The 23,635-nt window shown below is 36.4% G+C and overlaps 1 protein-coding gene across 49 annotated transcripts in view; it reads right to left on the reverse strand.

Moving 5' to 3' along the window:
- The window catches only part of LOC145686312 (uncharacterized), a 955,404-nt gene that overhangs the window by 272,325 nt on the left and 659,444 nt on the right, over nt 1-23,635 (reverse strand). For all 49 annotated transcript variants that reach the window (XM_081759464.1, XM_081759467.1, XM_081759462.1 and 46 more), the window contains one exon: nt 3,901-4,079. In XM_081759464.1, coding sequence (XP_081615590.1) covers nt 3,901-4,079 — 179 coding nt within the window. The remainder of the gene's footprint in view (nt 1-3,900; nt 4,080-23,635) is intronic.

Here is a 23,635-nt window from a genome sequence, read left to right on the forward strand (position 1 = left end):
ACGTTGGTTCTTCTTTTCTTAAACCACGTATTCATCACCACAAGATCATGTTGCCTACAGAAGTCGATAAGCATTTGACCTCGTTCGTTTCTTCTACCTAGTCCAAATGGTCCCACTACCTTATTCGCAACTCCTTCTCCTACTACGCTGTTGAAGTCTCCCATTACTATGGCGTTGACTTTACCTCTTCGTTTCTGATGCAATATGTCACTAATCTGGTCATACATTACTTCTACTTCATTATCATCATGGTCGGTTGTTGGCATATATACTAATATTATCACAATATCCACTTGTTTTGCATGTACTTTTAAAAACATCAAGCGGTCACGGCAGCATTCCACTTTGGTTACACTTCTTGCTACTTCGTCCTTCATTGCTATCGCGACACCATTCTCGGCTTTATCGCCACCCGAATACTATATTATGTAATTTCCCGATACTATCTCATCTCTCCCAGGCTATCTCACTTTACTCAAGTCCACTATGTCTACTTTACATTTGTCCATTTCCACTTTTAAATTTTCATGTTTTCCCTCACATCGTAGAGTTTGTACGTTCCAGGTTTCCATGCTGAAATGAAAGCTAAGCCATTTAGAGGTTAAAAAATGAAACTTTTTTTTTTTGAATTCATTAGTGATTTACCCCTACCAAGACGTTGGTTAAGACCAGAAATAAAAGAAATCCATTTGCATCTCCTTCAATGCTTGACAAACGAATAAAGCTGTTTTTCATTTTTGAACATACTTGTGAAGGAAGTTGAATGACAGCTAAGTTGCAGTCTTTAGCTTTGTAAAGCTTTTATTTCTGGCCCTGGATGGACATATTTCATACATATTTTTCATATCCGTTGAGTTCTCCATGGCTGAATAGATAGCCATGGTTCGATACCCGCCTCGGAAGCTGAAGATTTTTCAAGTCTTAATTCCCCAGATCTTACGATCTCTCTCCCCTTTGGTAATCATCTGAAGCTCTAAAATGAGTTCTCCACTTTAATTCGACAAATGCCTGATGTGATCCTCGCAGTTTGGAAACTTTTTTCTCATGTTTCACAAAATCACAAATTTCGTCATAATATGGATGCTGTCCGATCATTTCTTCTCCAATTCTAAACTTGTATATGTAAATCATCCCCCTCTCTCTCCTTATCTGAATCTCTCCCTCTCAATGTCGCCGCCCACTACGAACGAACCTTGGGACCAAACTTTTGACCCTTGAAGCCAAATGCAAGTGCTCTAGAAATGTACTATAGTAACTCTATAGGTTTGTTGCTAAAAGCAGCGTCATTTTAGATTTTGTTTCGGGGAGGGGGAGGAGAGGAATGATTCTTTGTCGACATAAGAGTTTCACTTTTTATATAACTTTGTTACTATACATTTGATCAAACAAATGTTTTTGTCACAGTCAAGGAAAGGGGAATTACACTCTCCTCTGCTGTCCAAATCTTCTCAGTCCAATTTCCTTCTTCGTTGAATTTGGAGAACCGAGAATTCTTCTTTTTCTTAGAATAATAATAACAATAAACAACTTTAGTCCTTCTTGAGGATATTTCACTGAAGATTTTAAGTTCAATCACGCAACATATGCAACAATACATGACACACTCAAAAGAGATACACACTCATCCGAGGCCAGTAACTGCTTCTCTTTTACTTGAATAACAATGAATTAATCTAAAAAGGCTGCGCCATCTTCTTTTACATGAGAATATACGATTTAAAGTTTCTCTTTTCAACTATTATTGATTAGTTGGTTGGTTGGAATTTAGCGTCCTTTTCGAGCGCCATGGCTATATGAGAATGAATCTGCAAATCAAGGTGAAATGCGAACCACTGTAATGGGTTCAAAGTTTCCAGGCTCTCACATCAGGAATCGAACCCGGGAACCAGTGTCCCGAAGAAAGGCGTACTTGCCACTAGACCAGCGGGAAGCGCTATGCAACTATGATATTCTTAATATGTTATATACTAAACTATAAGGATAACAAATTTGTCAAGCTTAAGATAGTATGATAGCGACGTAGAAACTTTTGCATACCCGGAAAGAGATTACTCCGCTGGTTTTATCTTGTTTAATTTGAACTCTTCGGGAACAAATTGCTTTATTTTATTTATTTATTTACATTATTAATTATTATTATTATTTACAGTATCTACCAGTCAGCCTGTTCTATATTCTACGAGTCCTTAAGAGTGCTAACTCGGGAAAAAAAAAGGTTATAACTGATATTCCTTGTCCAGCTAAATATAGTACAAATCGTGAAGATATATTTTCTGCTCGTGTTCCATCTTTACACAACTAAGGAAGACATTTCAAATGAGAATACATCTGAAAGTCATATATGCACTGAATTTTCTATCTATATTTATCTGGTTTAGGAAGCATGTATTGTTAGAATTGTCATAGCTTTTTAAACAAGAACTAGCTGTTCATTCTATTACATAGTTTCCTGGAAGATAATATTCTATTCCATTCTCTTAAGCTTTCTCACGGGAGCAAGCTTGTACTTTTTCTTTCTTTTTTTGGAGCTCATACCTAGCTTTATCATGAAAGCTGTAAAAGATATGAAATCTATAAACCCATTGTAACTCATAGTGGCATAAAATAAACAAGTTATAACTTCTTATTCCGCAAAAATATTAGTTATACTGCTTCCATTTGAGATGACTGGACGTAATCAGAAGCCCTCTAAAAGATAGAATAGAAAAGTATGGAAATGCTGTGATTCAAAAATCTAACTGTACCTGTGTATGTAACAATAATATTTATAACGTATCACTAATGAAAGAAGTAAATCGTATTTTCAATTTCAGTCATTAAACAGTAAGCTGAAAGATCTAATTTAGGTTAAGACAACTCTGGTAACTGTCGCACGCTTTTATTTTGGTAAATGCTGGGGCACCTTATGTCATCGTGAAATTTTTTTTTTACTTATCTACTAGTCTGTACACGCCCTCTTCAGAGTAGTTTGCATTCGGAAGCACTTCCTTCACTTCAGTCTCATTTTCTGTATTGCCATAATCCACTTCTTGAAATCATTTTCAATTTGTTTCATACAATCTAATTGTTCATTTAAGTTAATATTGCAATATGCACTGTACATTTAAATTAATATTATACTATGAACTTGAAGAATCATCTTGAGAAACTTGAATTTCACTGTCATTCAATTTTTATTTTTCTGTATTACTACCATACAAGCAATACAACTGAAATAAACAAGGACAATGCATTTATTCTAGAAAGAAATTTTGTGTTCTCTAGTACTATGGTTTCAGAAGCAAAATGTACAAAAGCTTAAATATTTCCAATTATAGTTGTGTAGATAATAGCTACATTCAACCACCAAGCCTATAGATTATTTACGTAATACATAACAACGAACAAGAATCCTATAATGAGCAACTTAAATTCATGAAAAAAACATATCAGAAAGATATATAGAACACACAGGAATATTTTGAATGAATGAGTGAATAATTAAATAAATGTCACTCAATGAGTCAGAAAGAAAAATGTCACTCAAAAAAGAAAAATATTGAACTTTTCAGTAAATTTTTAATGTATAGACTGAATTCAACATGACGCTTTCAAGGATATTTTTTATTCCATAAGTAGGGCAGTCTTTATTTACATAGCAAACAATGAATTCGACAAAATAAAGATACTGAATACGCCGAGAGATACCTGGGAACCAAAACGATGTTAAAAATAGTAAAAATATAACCACCAAAGTTAATTCTTTGTGTCCTTTACATTGTGATTTTGAGGGTAAAAATTTCACTCAAATAACTCACAAAAATGCTTCATCCAGATGAATCCATGTATAAGTATGAAGAACTACGGTGCAATATGTCACTATATTGAAATATTTTTAAATTAATGACGTAAGTCTTTTACCTGCTTCAAAAACTCGTCTTCAATCTTATCTGATGCACGAACAATATTTGGGTCATGTTGAACTTCTTCTTCGTCTTCATCCTCCTCCTCTTCTTCCTCTTCATCCTCTTCGTCTTCCTCAGATTCAGACTCTCTTGTGAACTCTGGAGGAGGTGTGAATCTCTTCAATGGCTTCGGTCCTAAAATTGAAGAAAAGAATTATATGTTTTCCTATTTGTTCAAATCTGGTACATTTACATTTTGGTTAGCAAACCCATGCGTTTAAAAATATATCAGTATTCCGTCACCATGAAAGAAGTTTATTTCATTACAAATTTTCTTTCTACACAAACTGTAAATGGAATGTTACTATTCTATTTCTTAAAATGAATACAATTCTATTTATTTGAAAAGAAAAGACAGTTTGTAAATAATATTTTCGTAAGTTCTTTTCTCTCAAAATCTCAAACTAGAGTTTACATTTTCAGATGCAGTCGTAGGTTTAAGTCACAAATATCACTATAAAATGTCAAGAATAACTAATTTATAGCTTAGTATTTTAAATTGTAGAATGAATGTAGATGAAGGGTGACTGGAAAATGCAGGATGAAGTGACTAATCTTTATCTTAGTAAATGCTTCGTAGATCGTAAGGTTTCAGTTGAATACATCAATAATTAGTCACAGAAATCACGCATCAAATCTATCATAAGAGCATCAGTATTTAGCATCAATAGCATATTCGGAACATTTCTTCAAACCAGTAAGATTATTTTGTATAAAAAATTCTTAATCCAGTGTTTTACGAAGGGAGAAAACTTCAGTCTCCGCATCTGTTTTTCTCAGTAAAAGTGTACTGATAAATAAATGAACTAACTAATAAAGTAACGAAAAAATTAAATAAATAGAAACGAATCTGAAAAAAATCAAATAGGCGAAATGAAAAAAGTACAATACGAAAGAATTGTTCATTGTTCATATCAGGAATTTATTAATTTTATTTAGACTCTTACATGTATGTTCACTGGCAGAATAAACAGAAAATTTGAAGATATTTCTGTCCATGGTTCATATCTAGTTTATTTGTGACCAGTAGCAGTAGTTCTTAAGGATTACAAAATAGTATCAATAGTATCACAAGAAAAGAAGCAAAAGAACAAATAGAACGAATATATGACATGGGACCACAAAATATTTACAGCACAACGATATACAATAGGTGAAGAACGAAAAAAAAAAAAAAAAAAATTAAGTATTTACAAAACTCAACAATAGCAATAACAGAAGAAATGAAGTTCAGAAAAATTAATTTTGTTTTTTCAGGGCCTAGTTTCTCATTTACCCTTCGAAAAAGCGTGCTTAAATACGGATTTAATGTCGCACTTAAATCTTCTAGAACGTAGAGCCATTAACTAGTTTCAAAAATTACTACGTAGATTAAATGGTAACTTAAGGTGTACAAACACGGATAAATTTCGAATCTGACATATCGCTATGACAAAGGAAAATATAGGTTCAAGGACAAAGGAACACATTGAAGACGCTAAAGACAATAGTTCAGTGGTACCAGCGTTGTGTGTTTCTTGAACGTTTCTCTTACACTAAACTCTTCCACAGTGGAGAGCTCCTGGATAAAGCGTTAGCGAACGCGCCTTTGGCGTGGAAGATTCGGGTTGGATCCCTGGAGGGAACTGATGTGGTTCGGATTACACATCCCATATAGTTTCGCTGCTGAAAGAACGCTAAAAAAACACCTGTTTGTTTACCCTACAAAAGGCGCATGCGAGCTGGGCCATAGGAAAACCGAGTATGCATTCATATCTACTTTAGTATTGAAGCTACTTTCCTGATACGTTTCCAAAAGTTGCGTCGGCGATAGAGCTACGTTCCCAGAGGCATCAGAATGCAGTATCTCGACCTTGACTGGACGCGTAGAAGTTAGTACCCAAACCAACTGGGCATTTGCAAAACGAGTAACTTCAACAAACGAAGACATTAACAAACAAACAAGAATATTGTGTGTAAAATGTGTATAATGCGAGTTCAGTGAGTAAATGTGAGCAGTGCGATTAGAGCAACTGCTTTAAACACTAGTTAACTTTGTAGCAAATGAAATACATGGATTAATGCTGTTGACATTCCTGGGTCCTCCAATTTCCTTTCCACCAATTATTTCATAATAATTCACTTTCATTAATCACAAGTCTATTATAAGCTGTAAAGTATAACCAAGGGATGTAAAACTAGAAATTTAATTTCATTTTGAATGGAATAGCGCATTGATTCAATCCCCCGGAGAAGTTAGTTTGTGGTGGACAACATCGTTTCCATGGGTTTTCTCGGAGTACTCCCATTTCCTTCCACTTTCTCACTCCACTAATTCTTCCATCGCCATTTACTTATCTTAATCATCGCCTCCATTAACCTAACGGCATAATGTGGGACGTTAAACTGTAAGATTTCATTTAATTTTGAAATGGAATGTCGAGACTAAAGTGGGGTGCTATCTGTTTGTTTGTTCGATGAAGGTTAGTGTTTCTTTTCAGCACCGAGGCTGTAATAGACGAAGACTTATAGGTGAAGGTGGAATCCGAACCACTATAATAGTTCAGATTTTATTAATGCTTCCATAACACCATGTGATCATAGAGGCACGTGCTCGCTACAAGGCCAGCGGGAAAACAATATCATATGCCTACAAGAAACATGAAACAAGATACATTATTCATAACAGGTGGGATACCCGGGTTCGATTCCCGGGGGTAGCTCATGTGATTCGGATTCCATGTTAACCAGTAGCTCCCGTCTCATATAGTTTCGCTGCTGAAAGGGACGTTAAACTCAAAATCAACCTAACTCAACTATTCGTACCATCGAATTTAATATTTTTGTTATAACGTCGAAAATGAAGTACTAAACGGCAAGAATACTGCAAAACAAGATAGAATATAAAACAATAAAACGAAAAAGCCAGTAAGTTTAAAATTGACAAGGGAGGGATTTTAAAAGGTTAAGACGTTATCATGTTACTTGCATTAACACTTAGCAACAACACACAAATCTACTATTATACTATTGAACTAATACACTATTAGTTCATATACTATGACTAATGTACTATTGAACGTCGTAAGCTTGTATCACGTAAAATTTACGTTTCTCTGAAATATTATAATGTATTTGTCTAATCGAATCAATTTATATATTTTACTATTTTAGCCGTAGTAACTATGAAAAACAAACCATAGCTTATGCTAATATGTAATGTTTTCTATTTCAATGCGAATGGTTAGCAATAACTGTGCCTTCACTATTGATAACTTTTTTTTTTATCTGTTTGTCTTCACATATTTACAGTACTCTTACAGAATTTTTTTACCTCGATCTCTCCATGAAATCCATACATTTGCTCCCAAAGGATTCAACTGTTAATTTAATGAGAGAAGAGCGAGACAATTAGAATCTAAAATTAGTGACCAAAAAAACTTGATTCGTGGCTTCTGCTTGTGCACCATTGTTCTCTCGGTCTTCTGTCTTACCGGCATGCTTCAAAGACTTACTGCCTTTACGAAGTATTGCGAAACTCAAATGCTACAAAATGCTTCATATAAGCATTATATAACTAAATATGAGATTTCGTAGTTGACTTTCTCAACTTCAGGGAACAAAACCTAATTGCAACATTCTACATTCTAATAATAATAATAATAATAATAATAATAATAATAATAATAATAATAATAATAATAATAATAATGTGTAACTCTGTTACTGTTCGAATACTGATATTTGCGCTAGCCACTTGATAGACATATACTTTCAGTTGAGTTGATTTTGAGTTTCACATCCCTTTCAGCAGCGAGGCTATATGAGACGGGACGTAGTGATTAAGGTGGAATCCGAACCACATGAGCTCCCGCCGGGAATCGTATCCGGGTCTCCCACTCCAAAGGCGCGCACGATAACCACTTAGCCACGAAGCAGCTCAGAGATTTGCTTTCGGTGCAGTTTTCATTTCTCTACTACAAAAAAACTCAATTCGGTATATTATTGTCGCACTGTACTTGTACATACATAAATGTACTACCTCAGTCTCTTCAATCACTACAGGATAAAATTAATTTCAATTTAGCAGTACCTAGACAAAATCCTATTTTTCAATATAATCCTTCCGGTCCGACATTACATACTTCAATATCAGCACCATAACTAGAGAAGGAGGACCAGAAATCTAACCTCAACATCGTAGAATCTCCACACGAGCAGAAAACTACTGTTTAGAACGATTTTTCTTCCCTGGCCAATAAAATGGCAGAGCCATATTTAATAGTTGCACAAACCAGTTTGCATAACCAAAATAGAAAGAGGAATTAAGGGAATAAGCGATGAAACAAAAAATCCTATTAGAACGGGGTGAAGTATAGAGGGAAACAGGGGACACCACAAAACTTCCAACAAAATCCACAACAGAAGATTAAATACTGGACTTCGCAATATGCAGAAAGCGTAGGCACTGTGCTTCTACCTATTTTAAACGTCCAAAAAGCGAGTAGGGCCGACCCTCGTCCAGGAGTCAAAGATCAAGCAATTCTAATGACAGAACAAAGCCCATAAATAATCACTAAATTACACAAACGAACACTACTATGGACACCGGATCCACCATTTCCATCTAGCCTTTCGAATATTTACTTCCTGATGTTTCATTAATGCTACATAAAAGGGATACGAAATAAAATTATTAACTTGAAATATTTAGCAATGGTATCTTCAACGTTGGGAAACGACATTCTCTCATTACTTTCGTATGAGGAAGAAATATGTATTCCAATTATTTTTGGTTTAGACTTGCTTAAACGCTTATGTGTTACAATCGATTTAACAAAGAATCTTATCTCTATTTAAAAATCATAAGAAGCCAACATTACCAGAAAAGAACCAGGAAAACATTTTATCACAACACACGACTCATATACTTAGACAAAGACAGATTGATTTTTCTGCATCTTTCTCCGTATCGTTTCTCAATGGTTTCCTTCACAAATACAAAACTATTGAGGAAAGGTTAGACGTAAACAACGTGACTGGTAATTTTGAATCGAAATATTTATCCTCTAACTTTAAGGAAAAATACGCCAGTGGTGGATCTTGTGGCATGCCAGGATTAATCTTTTGCAACAATGGAAGCGAGCTCGATAGAAGAAAATAAAAATTGTACATGAAAAGAGGAGGTTCACAATTCTTTGAAGTATAGATAAAAACTTTTGAAAGTTGACGTTTTTGATATTAATCCTAATTTAGACCAGTCGCAGAAACAGGCCATTCACGAGGTATTATACAAATATAAAAATGTTTTTATACTCTCCTGACGGCTTTGGACATTATAGGGGCTACAATCACAAAATAAGAATCCCTAAATCGGAAGTGTTCTAGAACAAATCTCCCTGTTCCAATGCATGTTCTAGATCAGGCAGACAAACAAATTCAAGAACTCATTAATACTAGAATTATACGACCCACAGACGATAATAGCTTCGCCTCGCCACAGATTATAGTCAAGAAACCAAGTACGAACACATTTAGAATTGTTTTTAATTTTCAGCAGTGTAAAACATACATTAAGTATCTGTGGGTGCAATTCCAGTCAACTGAGTATGTGTTAAACACTTTGGAAGGTAAAAAATACATAACGACTTTAGATCTCTCCTCGAGCTACCACCAAATCTTACTTTATCCGAAAAGCCACTGATACATGACCTTCGAGGTCAATCACACAAGAAAATCTTACAAGTCTCATATGCGTGATGGGTCATAAAACTAGCACGCAAGATCTCTTAATTGCAACTATGATTATTTTACAATGACTAACGAATAAGATCTTTTGCCGATTATATCTTGCTGGGAGGCTACACTTTTCAACAATAGCTACCGAAATTTTATTTTTAAAATTAAGAAATTTTTTGCTTCACCTAAGACAAATTTCTTTTATTCAGAGCTGAATGTTCTTGCATATTTAATATCAGACAATTCTATTAAAATCTCTGCAAGAATAGCCAAAACTACAGAATTCAAGATTCCACCAAAAGAGAATTTTGCAAAGGTTTACGGGCTTATGTTCCTGGCACATATCAAGGATTTTGCCATGAAAATAGAACCTTTTTAACAGATGTTTCCAGAGCAATATTTGTATTTTTCAAATAATCTTCTGGATTCTGTTCCTGGTGTGGGTGCTGTAACGTTCCGTGCCTCAGGTGTAAGCAACTACTATAAAGCATGCTTCATTAACGAGCTCGTGTTTTTTGTTCAAAACAATCAACAGACGGTGGAAGGAGGATACCAGAAAAACGCGAAGTTGGTTCTGAAGGAAATCCAAGGTGGCCAACCCTCTCCTCACGAATTTCCCCTTCAGAAGACAGCCATAAAAGAACACCTCAAGAAAAATAAGTTCCAGTGCTAATCGCTAACCTTCCTAAACTATTCTTGAAATCGTTTTGTGTTACGGAGATTTCCTTAAATCCAATTTCTGAAGCCGTAATAGGCAAAGGAGTATTTCTATAACTACCTACTCCGGAGGCTGCAATAAGCAAAGAGATACAACTAAACTATCTCCTGAAACTACTAAGCAAGTATCCTTTAAAATCACCACCCTAGGCCGCTATGGCATAGAAGATTTTACCTTTTAATCTTAAGTTACTTATCACCATCGACTTCAGTAGAGGCAGAAGCATTACAGCTAAGCCGCATGGTGTTGCTACTGTCGATGCAACCATAGCACCGAACTGAAAATAAGCTAGCAATTATTTATTTCAAACTAATTTACGGCTTTCAACTTGTTTCAGAGGCATATTGAAACATGTGTCGCATAAATATTGCTCTGAATAGATTAGCGTGCACCGGAATATATTCACTGAACCCTCAGATATTTACAGACCCGAATATATGTCCACAAACTTGATTCGTGTTGCAAGATTATACACTAGGCCTACCTGTGAAGACCCATAATGCTCAACCTCGGTACGGGTTGAGGAAAAGGGTGATACTTCTTGTTTGTCGTCTGCAGTGATTCATTTTTTTGTTTGAAGTGTCTACGTGCACTACAAACAGAAAAATGCCTTTACCGGGTGGTCTAATTATATTATATATATATATATATATACCGTCAAACTAAAATGATAAGTCATTCCAGGTCCGAAGTTCATCCATGTTGAAAATTTGAATGAGATCAGTTCGGTGGTTCCAAAGTTATGAAGTTTTACTAGCATATGTTTACCCGCTTCGCTGGGTATAATGAAAATTTAAATGCACAATTCCGTATCTCATGTGTTTAGTACCCACGAATATGCTGTTTTCGTTTTTAATGGCATCGAATTAAACGGCATCGGAAAGATCACTGATCATCTCGGCGACCCCGAAAATCATGAATTCGACACTAATATTAATAGTTTTCGATCATTTTATTATCTCCCCCTCTCCCAAGTTACGGGGCTGAGTTTGGTTTTAAACGGGATCTGAAGTCTCATCCTTCATCTCAGCGGCCCTAAAAACTACGGATCAAACACTAATATCGGAAAATTTTGACCATTTTTATATATCTAACCCTCCTTCTCTTCTATGTTGCACTTTAGGGCATCAGATGTGTCACCGGTCATCTCAGCGACCCCGGAAACTATGAATTCTATACTAATATGGGTTATTTTTTGTCGTTTATTTCCCTTCCCACTCTTCCAAGATGTGGGGCTGAATTTGGATTTTAACAGCATCAGAAGTATCACTGTTCATCTCGGCGATTCCAAAAACTATAAATTCAACACTAATGTCTGTCATTTTCGACTATTATATTCCCCTCCGCCATGTTGCAGCCCATGTCATTGGAAGTGTCACCGTTCATATCAGTGACCCCAAATGTGGATTCAACATTATTATCGGTCATTTTCGATCATTTTAAAACCTCTTCCTCCCCCAAGTTGAAGGTTTGAATTTGAATTTGAACGGGATCGAAAGTACCACTGTTCATATAAGGGATCTAGAAAACTATAAATTCGACACTGATAGTGGCCATTTTCTATCATATTTTTATATCTCTTTCTTCCCCTCCCCAAGTGGCGGGGCTGATTTTAGACTTAAACCGGATCGTAAATGTACTGTTTATCTGAATGATCTCGAAAACTATGGATTAGACACTAATATTGGTGATTTTCGATCATTATTATATATAACTCCCCCTCCCGCTCCTCCTTGCTGCGACACATGGCATCAGAATTGTCACTGTTAATTTCAGCTACTCGTAAAACTATGGATTCGACACTAATATTAGTGGTTTTCGATCTTTTAAAAATGTTTATTCCCCTCCACTACGCTGTACCCTCCCCTTCCCCAACTATCAGGGCTGAACTTGGATTGAAACAGCATCAGAAGTGTCACTGTTTCTCTCATCGACCCCGAAAACTATGGATTCAACACTAATTTCGGTCATTTTTGAACATTTTGAAATTTATCTTCCCCCTCCTCCTCCCTACGTTGCATCGTGAAACTGAATAGCCTAGAGCAATCCCTGCCCCAAAACTCATGTATGTTGAAAATTTGATTGAGATCGGTCGGGTGGTTCAAGAGTGATGAAATCACAAAAGCAGACATTTTTATTTTATTTTTTACATATATATATCTTCTTCTCCCCCTCCACTACGTTGGCTCGTCAAAGTGAAACGATAAAAAACTCCCAAGGCCCGAAGCTCATATATGTTGAAAATTTGATCAAGATTGGTTGGGTGGTTCAAAAGTTATTAGCTTTTATTAGTTTCTATTTGTGCGGCCCCTTCCTGTTCCCCTTCCCTAGGATCTACCGCTAAAGTCTAATTGCAGATATGTTTTCAGATCCGAACTTCGTGTATCTTGAAAATTTGATTGAGATCGATAAGATAGTTCAAGATTTATTAAGTTACAAAAATAGTCACTTTCAGTCTTATATAAATTGATTTTTATATATCTACTCCCTCCCCCTCCCCTAGGTTGCACCGTAAAAGTTAAATGACAAAAACATCCCATGCCCGAACACTATGTTGAAAGTTTGATCAAGATCGGTTGAGTGGTTCGAGTTATTGTTTTATTTATTTTTATATATCTGTCGCCTCCCCCCTTCCCTTCTTTGTACTGTAAAAGTGAAATGAAGAAAGCATCCCAGGCCTAAACCTTATCTATGTTGAAAATTAGATCGAGATCGGTGCGGTGGTTCAAGATTTTAGTTTTATTCATTTTCATATATTTCTTCTTCCCCCTGCCCCTCACCTAAAATCTACTGTCAAAATGAGATGATAAAAATCTTCTTAGGTTTGAATTTCATATATGTTGAAAATTTGATTGGCTCAAGAATTGTTGGGTTTAATTTATTTTTATAGATTTCTCCCCTCCGCTCCTCCTCCCCTAAGTTCTATCATTAAAGTGATATGATAAAAAGCACCTCAGGTCCGAACCACATCTATGTTGATTTTTAAAAGATCGGTCGGGTGGTTTAAGTGTGATGAAGTCACAAAGACAGTAACTTTAATTTTTACTTTTTTAACATGTACCTTCCGCCTCCCCCCCCCCCCCCCCTTCGTTGCACTGTAAAGGTGAAATGAAGAAAACATCCCACGCCCGAACTTTATCTATGTTCAAAGTTTGATCGACATCGGTTGAGTGGTTCAAGAGTTATTAAGTTTCACTTATTTTTATATGTCTGTCCCCTCCCCCCCTTCCCTTCTTTGTACTGTAAAAGTAAAATGAAGAAAGCATCCCAGCCCAAACCTTATCTATGTTGAAAATTAGATCGAGATCGGTAGGGTGGTTCAAGAGTTAAGTTTTATTTACTTTTTCTATGTCCCCCTCCTCCCCCATCCCCAAAGCTCTACTGTCGAAGTAAACAGCTAAAAATACTTCCAGACCAGAACCGCATCTACGTTGCAAATTTGATCGAGATCGGTTTGGCAGTTCAAGAGATTAAGAGTCACAAACATAGTCACTTTCAATTTTATAATATAAATTTTTATATATACACACCTCTCCCGCCCCTCAGTTCTACTAACATTTTAGGCATAGGGTTATTTTTACGTAATATCCATATCCGAACTCTTATTGTGAATAATTCCTCTGCTATAGCTGCTAATTTTCTTTAACATTTCAACAAATACTTGATTTTCAATAATGGTGAATGCAGCTGCAGGGAGTTTGAATTGCTCTAGTTCTTGCTTGGAATACACACGTAGATGGCACTGTGTCGGAATACACACCGATCGAGAAATGAAAATTTTCAGCCTGAACACACACTTTACACACATAAACCGGCTGTATCCGTATAAACGAGCGGAGTCAAAAGAACTCGCGGGGGGACCCCTATAAGGGTCCTGCACGCGTTAAAATTAAAAAACATTTCGAGCAATCACTAAAAAATGCTCGCTTTGCAAAAATTGCTCACAGTGCTGCTGTGTAGACCGATAGACCTACAAAGATTGTCGGGTTCACCAACGCGCACACATACCCCTATTTGTGTACCCTTCAAAAGGTGTATGCAAGCTTGGCCATAGGAAAACCGAGTATGCACTCATATCTGGTTTACTAATGGAGCTTTTTTCCTCACGCTCCCAAAAGTTGCGCCAGCGATAAAGCTACATTTCCAGAGGTACCAGAATGCAGTATCTCGACCTTGACTGGGTACGTACAAGTGAGCACCCAAAACAACTGGGCATTTGCAAAAGGAGTAATTGTAACAAACGAAGACACTAACAAACAAACAAAGATATCGTGTGTAAAATGTGTAAAATGCGAGTTCAGTGAGTAAATGTGAGCAATGCAATTAGAGCAATTGCTTTAAACACTAGTTAACTTTGTAGCAAATCAATCACATGGATAATTGCTGTTGACTTTCTTGGGTCCTCTAATTTCATTCCACATTTTCCTTTCCACCAATTATTTCATAATCATTCACTCTCATTAATCATCCGTCGATTATAAGCTATAGAGGATAACCAAAGGATATAAAACTAGAGATTTCATTTGATTTCAAATGGAATAGCGCATTGATTTAATTCCCGGAGAAATTAGTTTATGGTGGACAACTTCGTTTCCATGGGTTTTTTCGGAGTACTCCCATTTCCTTCTACATTCTCATTCCACTAATTCCTCCATCGTCATTCACTTGCCTTAATCATCGCCTCCTGTAACCTAACGGGCATATTCGTGGGACGTTAAACTGTAAGATTTCATTTCATTTTGAAATGGAATGGCGAGACTAAAGTAGGGTTATATCTGTTGGTTTATTCGATGAAGGTTAGTGTTTCTTTTCAGCACCGAGGCTGTATGAAACAGAGACTTATAGGTTAAGGTACAATTCGAACCACTATAATAGTTCAGATTTTATTAATGGTTCCATGACACCATGTGACCAAAGAGGTACGTGCTAGCTACAAGGCCAGCGGGAGAACAATATTATATGCCTACAAGAAAGACGAGACAAGATACACTATTCATACCTAGTGGGAGAACCGGGTTCGATTCCCGGTGCGAGTTCATGTGGTTCGGATTCCATGTTAATCAGTAGTCCCGTCTCATATAGCCTCGCTGCTGAAAGGGATGTTAAACTCAAAATCAACTTAACTATTCCTACCATCGAATTTAATATATTTTTATAAAAAATGAAGTATTAAACGGCAAGAATACTGCAAAATAAGATTGAATAGAAAACAATAAAACGAAAAAGGCAGTAAGTTTAAAATTGACAAAGGGGGGATTTTAAAAGGTTAAGACATTATCATGTTACTTGCATTAACACTTAGCAACAACACACAAATACTATTATACTATTGAACGTAATCTTGTATCACTTAAAATTTTGTTTCTCTGGAATATTTGTCTAATCGAATCAATTTATCTATTTTACTGTTTTAGCCGTAGTAACTATGAAACAAACCATAGCTTATGCTAATATGCAATGTTGTCAATTTTAATGCGAATGGTTAGCAATAATCTGTGCCTTCACTTTTCTGAAAACTTTTTTTTATCCATTTGTCTCACATATTTACAGTACTCTTATATAATTTTTTCTACTTCGATCTCTTCATGAAATCCAAAGCATTCAACTGTTAATTTAATGAGAGACTAGCGAGACCATTGGAATCCAAAATTAGTGACCAACAAAACTTGATCCGTGGCTTCTACATGTGCACCATTGTTCTCTCGGTTTTAGATTCACTGACCTATGAAATATTGCGAAACTCAAATGCTAAACAATGCTTCATGTAAGCATTATATAACTACCTATGAGATTTCGTAATTGACTTTCCCAACTTCAGGGAACAAAAACTAATTGCAAAATTCTATTCTATAATAATAATAATGTGTAATTGTTACTGCTCGACTACTGACATTTGGGCTAGCCACTTTCAGTTGAGTTGATTTTAAGTTTAACATCCCTTTCAGCAGCGAGACTATATGAGAAAGGAACTACTGATTAACGTGGAATCCGAAACACACGAGCTCCCGCCGGGAATCGAACGCGGATCTCCCACTCCAAAGGCGAGCACGATAACCGCTTAGTCACGAAGAAGGTCATAGACATATTTGCTTTCGGTGCAGTTTTCATTTCTCTATTGCAAAAAAGCTCAATTCGATATATTATTGTCGCACTATACTTGTATATACATAAATGTACTACCTCAGTCTCTTGAATCATTACAGGATAAAGTTAATGTCAATTTAGCAGTTCTAGACAAAATCCTATTTTTCAATATAATCCTCTTCGCTATTACATACTTCAATATCACCACCACAACTAGAAAAAGAAAATCAGAAGTCTAACCTCGACGTCGTAGAATCTACACACCAGCAGAAAACTACTGTTTAACACGATTTTTCTTCCCTGGCCAATAAAATGCCAGAGCCGTATTTAGTAGTTGCACAAACCAGTTTGCATAACCAAAATAGAAAGGGGAATTAAGGTAATAAGCGATGAAGCAAAAAAAAAAAATTATTAGAACGGGGAGAAGTATAGAGGAATCAGGTATCACCACAAAACCTCCAAAAAAACCACAACATAAGATGAAATACTGGACTTCGCAATATGCAGAAAGCGTAGGCACTGTGCTTCTACCTATTTTAAACGTCCAAAAAACGAGTAGGGCCAACCCTTGTCCAGGAGTCAAAGATCAAGCAATTCTAACGACAGAACAAAGCCTATAAAGAATCACTAATTTATGCAGACGAACAGTGCTGGTGGACACCAGATCCAGCATATCCATCTGGCCTTTCGAATATTTACTTCCTGATGTTCAATTAATACAACATAAAACCGCGGTTAAAGGGATATGAAATAAAATTATTAACTTGAAATATGTAGCAATAGTATTCAAAGTTTTGAAACGAAATTCTCTCATTACTTTCATATGATGAAGAAATCATGTGTTTCACTTATTTCTGGTTTAGACTTGCTTAAGCGCTTATATGATACAATCGATTTAACAAAGAATCTTATATCTCTATTTAAAAATCATAAAAAGCTAACTACCGGAAAAGAACCAGGAAAATATTTTATCACAACACACAGCTCATACTTAGACAAAGAAAACAAGCTTGCTTTTTTATCGACAAACGCATTACTTTAGTTCTACTTTTCCACGCATTTATTCCGGTGATAGCAAAAGGACAGATTGATTCTGCATGTTTCTTCGTATCGTTTGTCCACGGCTCCCTTGACAAATACAAAGTATTGAGCAAAGGTTAGACGTAAACAACATGACTGGTAATTTCCAATCCAAATAGTTATCCTGTAACTTTAAGGAAAAATACGCCAGTGGTGGATCTTGTGGCATGTCAGGATTAATCTTTTGCAACAATGGAAGCGAGCTCGATAGAAGCAAATAAAAATTGTACAGGAAAAGAGGTGGTTAACAATTCTTTGAAGTATAGATAAAAAATTTCAAAATTGATGTTTTTGATATGAATCCTAATTTAGACCAGTCGCAGAAACAGGCCATTCACGAGTTATTATACAAATATAAAATGTTTTTATACACTCCGGACGGCATTGGACCCTATAGGGGCTACAGTCATAAAATAAGAATCCCTAAATCGGCAGTGTTCCAGAACATATCTCCCTGTTCAATGCATGTTCGAGATCAGCCAGACAAACAAATTCAAGAACTCATTAATGCTAGAATTGTACGACCCACAGACGATAATAGCTTCGCCTCGCCACAGATTATAGTCAAGAAACCAAGTACGAACACATTTAGAATTGTTTTTAATTTTCAGCAGTGTAAAACATACATTAAATACCTGTGGATGCAATTCCAGTCAACTGAGTATGTGTTAAACACTTTAAAAGGCAAAAAATACATAAGCACCTTAGATCTCTCCTCGAGCTACCACCAAATCTTGCTCCATCCGAAAAGCCGTTGATACATGACCTTCGAGGTCAATCACACAAGAAAATCTTACAAAATTCTCATATGCGTAATGGGTCATAAAACTAGCACACAAGCTCTCTTAATTGCAGCTAGGATGATTTTACATTGATTAATGAATAAGAACTTTTGCCGATGACATCGTGCTGAGAGACTACACTTTTCAACAATAGCTATCGGAATTTTATTTTAAAAATTAAGAATTTTTTGTGCTTCACCTGAGACATATTTATTTTACTCAGAGTGAATGTTCTCGGATATTTAGTAGCAGACAATTTTGTTAAAATCTCTGCAAGGAAGCCTAAAATACAGAATTCAAGATTCCACCAAAAGAGAATTTTGCAAAGTTTTACGGGTTTATGTTGCTACCTACTGGCACATATCAAGGATTTTGCCATGAAGATAGAACCTTTTTAACAAATGTTTCCAGAGCATATTTGTGTTTTTCAAATAATCTTGTGAATTCTGTTCCTTGTGTGGGGGCTGTAAGGTTCAGTACCTTAGGTGTAAGCAAATACTATAAAGCATGCTTCATAAACGAGCACGTGTTTTCTCTTCAAATCATAATCACCAACAGAAGGTGGAAGGAGGATACCAGAAAAACGCGAAGTTGGTTCTGAAGGAAATCCAAGGTGGCCAACCCTCTCCTCACGAATTTCCCCTTCAGAAGACAGCCATAAAAGAACACCTCAAGAAAAATAAGTTCCAGTGCTAATCGCTAACCTTCCTAAACTATTCTTGAAATCGTTTTGTGTTACGGAGATTTCCTTAAATCCAATTTCTGAAGCCGTAATAGGCAAAGGAGTATTTCTATAACTACCTACTCCGGAGGCTGCAATAAGCAAAGAGATACAACTAAACTATCTCCTGAAACTACTAAGCAAGTATCCTTTAAAATCACCACCCTAGGCCGCTATGGCATAGAAGATTTTACCTTTTAATCTTAAGTTACTTATCACCATCGACTTCAGTAGAGGCAGAAGCATTACAGCTAAGCCGCATGGTGTTGCTACTGTCGTTGCAACCATAGCACCGAACTGAAAATAAGCTAGCAATTATTTATTTCAAACTAATTTACGGCTTTCAACTTGTTTCAGAGGCATATTGAAACATGTGTCGCATAAATATTGCTCTGAATAGATTAGCGTGCACCGGAATATATTCACTGAACCCTCAGATATTTACAGACCCGAATATATGTCCACAAACTTGATTCGTGTTGCAAGATTATACACTAGGCCTACCTGTGAAGACCCATAATGCTCAACCTCGGTACGGGTTGAGGAAAAGGGTGATACTTCTCGTTTGTCGTCTGCAGTGATTCATTTTTTTGTTTGAAGTGTCTACGTGCACTACAAACAGAAAAATGCCTTTACCGGGTGGTCTAATTATATTATATATATATATATATATATACCGTCAAACTAAAATGATAAGTCATTCCAGGTCCGAAGTTCATCCATGTTGAAAATTTGAATGAGATCGGTTCGGTGGCTCCAAAGTTATGAAGTTTTACTAGCATATGTTTACCCGCTTCGCTGGGTAAAATGAAACTTTAAATGCACAATTCCGTATCTCGTGTGTTTAGTACTCACGAAATATGCTGTTTTCGTTTTTAATGGCATCGAATTAAACGGCATCGGAAAGATCACTGATTATCTCGGCGACCCCGAAAATCATGAATTCGACACTAATATTAATCGTTTTCGATCATTTTATTATCTCGCCCTCTCCCAAGTTATGGGGCTGAACTTGGTTTTAAACGGGATCTGAAGTGTCATTCTTCATCTCAGCGGCCCTAAAAACTACGGATCAAACACTAATATCGAAAATTTTGACCATTTTCATATATTTCCCCCTCCTCCTCATCTATGTTGCGCGGCAGGGCGTCGGATGTGTCACCGGTCATCTCAGCGACCCCGGAAACTATGAATTCGATGGGTTATTTTTTATCCGTTTGATTTATTTCCTTTTCCCTCTCGCAAGATGTTTGGCTGAATTTGGATTTTAACAGCATGAGAAGTGTCACTGTTCATCTTGGCGATCCCAAAAACTGTAGATTCAACACTAATGTCTGTCATTTTCGACTATTATATCCCCCTCCGCCATGTTGCGGCCCATGTCATTGAAAGTGTCACAGTTCATCTCAGTGACCCCAAAAAGTGTGGATTCAGCACTAATATCGGTCATTTTCGATAATTTTTAAACATCTTTCTCCCGCAAGTTGGTTTGAATTTGAATTTAAACGGGATCGATAGTATCACTGTTCATGTAAGCAACACAGAAAAGTATACATTCGATACTGATAGTGGCCATTTTCGATCATTTTTATATAACTCTTTCTCCCCCTCCTTCAACTTGTGGGGCTGATTTTGGATTTAAACTGGATTGGAAATGTCAATGTTCATCTGAAGGATCCCGAAAACTACGGATTAGACACTAATATTGGTCATTTTCGATCATTATTATATATAGCTCCCCCTCTCCATCAACCGTGCTGCGGCACACGCCATCAAAATTGTCACCGTAAATCTCAGCTAATCCTAAAACTATGGATTCGACACTAATATTAGTCATTTCCAATCATTTTTAATGTTTATTCGCCTCCCCTGCGTTGTTTTCTCCCGCTTCCCTACGTTGTTTCCTCCCCCTCCTCAACCGACAGGGCTCTACTTGGATTGAAACAGCATCAGAAGTGTCAGTGTTCTTCTCATCGACGCCGAAAACTATGGATTCAACAATAATATCGGTCATTTTGATCATTTTTAAATTTATCTCCCTCCCCTTCCCCTCCGTTGCATCGTCAAAGTGAGTAACCTAAAGTAATTTCTGCACCAAAACTCATGTATGTTGAAAATTTAATTTAGATTGGCCGGGTGGTTCAAGAGTGATGAAGTCACAAAGGCAGTCATTTTAATTTTAATTTGCATATATATATACCCCTCCCTCTCCCCTATGCTGGCTCGTCAAAGTGAAACGATAAAAAAACACCCAAGGACCGACCCTCATACATGTTGAAAATTTGATCGTGATTTGTTGAGTGTTTCAAAAGTTATTAGTTTTATTAATTTTTATTCATATGTCCCTTTCCCCTCCCGCTCCCCTAGGATCTACCGTTAAAGTGAAATTAGAAAAATGTTTCCAGATCCGAACCTCGTGTAACTCGAAAATTTGATTGAGATCGGACGGATAGTTCAAGATTTATTTAGTTACAAAAATAGTCACTTTCATTCTTATATAAATTGATTTTTATATATCTTCCTCTCCTCTTCCCAAACGTTGCTCTGTCAAATTTAAATCATAGAAACGATCCTAGGCCTGAACCTCATCTATATTGAAAATTTGGTCAACATCTGTCGAGTTGTTCGGGAGTTATTAAGTTTTATTTATTTTTATACCCACTCCCCCTCCCCCAATCCTCATTTCTCCCATCAAACTGAATAGCCTAAAAGTAGCCCAGCCTCGAGCCTCATCCAAGTTACAAACTTGATCGAGATCGGCCAGACGGTTCAGCAGATTTAGAGTCACAAGCAGTGATTTTCAATTTTATATATATAGATTTACTAGCATATATTACCCGCTTCGCTGGGTTGAAATAAATAATTTAAATGCACACTGATATTGCTCATTTTGGATCATTTTAATATATGTCATCCCTCCTCATCTCCCAAGTGTCAGGGCTGAAAATTGACTTAAACCGCATCAGAAGTGTCACTGTTCATTTCGGCGACCGCAGGAACTATAGATTCATCAGTAGTATCTGTCATTTTTGACCATTTATATATATACATATATATATTTCCCCACCCTATGTTGTGGGCCATTACAACAGTACACATTACAATGGTACCTTGTATATTAATACTAGGCTTAGCTTGCTGATTTATATATGCAGAAGAAGAAAAAGAAAATAGATGTAATGTGAATGTTTATAAAATATAGATATTCCAATGTTTAAAATAATAAGGTTTATGGCACGCCGTTGGCATGACAACAAAATATTCAAAATATAAATAAAATGGAAGCAAATCACTAAAGGAAGGAAGTGTGTGTTTAATTTAGTGAGGCTCTTGTTTAATTTAATTTGAGTTGCGAACCAAGGCTATACAGCGATTATATATCATATTTGATTCTATATCGTTGTATAAAATGGTGCCGGAAACATCGGTACAGTGAAGAAATTAAGGGTATCGTTTGAAGCAAAGTAATAAAGCGAGCACCATAGAGCCTCATAGAGATTTCACCCTCTTACGAAGTGGGAAAATAAGATCTAGAAAGAAAGTGAATATTATGGTTAATGAAACAATAGATACACAAATACCTCAGACCGAAAGGAATGTTTCGGAAAGTGTGTTAGATATTCTGAAAGGGATATCTCAACAAATTAAACACCAGAACCAACAATTACAGGACCAAGCTCAGCGATTTGAGGAAAAGCTTGAGCATTTACAAGAATGTAATGACGATAAATGGGACCGACTGCAGAAACAACTAAGCCAGGTGAATGAGGTAATTACAGCCATATTTGGACATCATGATGAAGAAATGGACCAAAGTGACTTGATAAAAACCACGAAGAAAACAAATTTTGGGTCTGTATGAGAGGAATTTGTAGAGTTTCCAGAGAGGCGTGATGCTGTATTGGTTGTGCCGGATTATCCCAACTTCTTTTCTCGTTTGAATGTTTTTGACTGCTTTACTGATATTGTTTGTAGCGAAGACTCTGGTATGAATCAGTATGGGAAAATGTATGGTCACCCTTAACCTGAGAACGCTATTAACTGTTTGCGTTACCCGTTAGCAAGAAATAAAGTTGATTCTAATATTTGTGAGATGTGGAAAGAAGACATGTGTTTCCAACAGTGCTTGTATTGAGTGGCCGAATGAATTCAATCAGTTGAATTGTGTATTCAACAAAAAGGCCGGAATGATGTTAGTAAACAATCCGATGATGCTTTCACAGCATGTGATGCAGCGCATTGGTTTCCATCATCCAAGTGTGATGTTGCAGAGTTTCGAAAATACATCAATGTTTCAATACAATAGTAGATTGCGTCAAATTAACCTTCGTAACCAAGTTCGAAGTGGACATGTGAGACTAAAGGGTGATCCCAATGTAAAAGGTGCAATGCAATTTAGATCCATGTGTGCCGATAATGTAGCCAAGTCTAGCTATACAAGAAAAGGAAACCATGGCAGGACAGACTACCGTGGATGTCACGTAAAGGACAAACACCGATCTATTAGAAGGCATGATATTACACCTCCAGTGAAACGAAGGAGAACCGAACCTAACCTTAGTTGTGACGATAAATGTGATACCGGTAA

The sequence above is a fragment of the Thermobia domestica genome, chromosome 5 (assembly GCF_964235325.1).
Source record: "Thermobia domestica chromosome 5, izTheDome1.hap1.1, whole genome shotgun sequence".
In the NCBI taxonomy this organism is placed as follows: Eukaryota; Metazoa; Arthropoda; class Insecta; order Zygentoma; family Lepismatidae; genus Thermobia; species Thermobia domestica.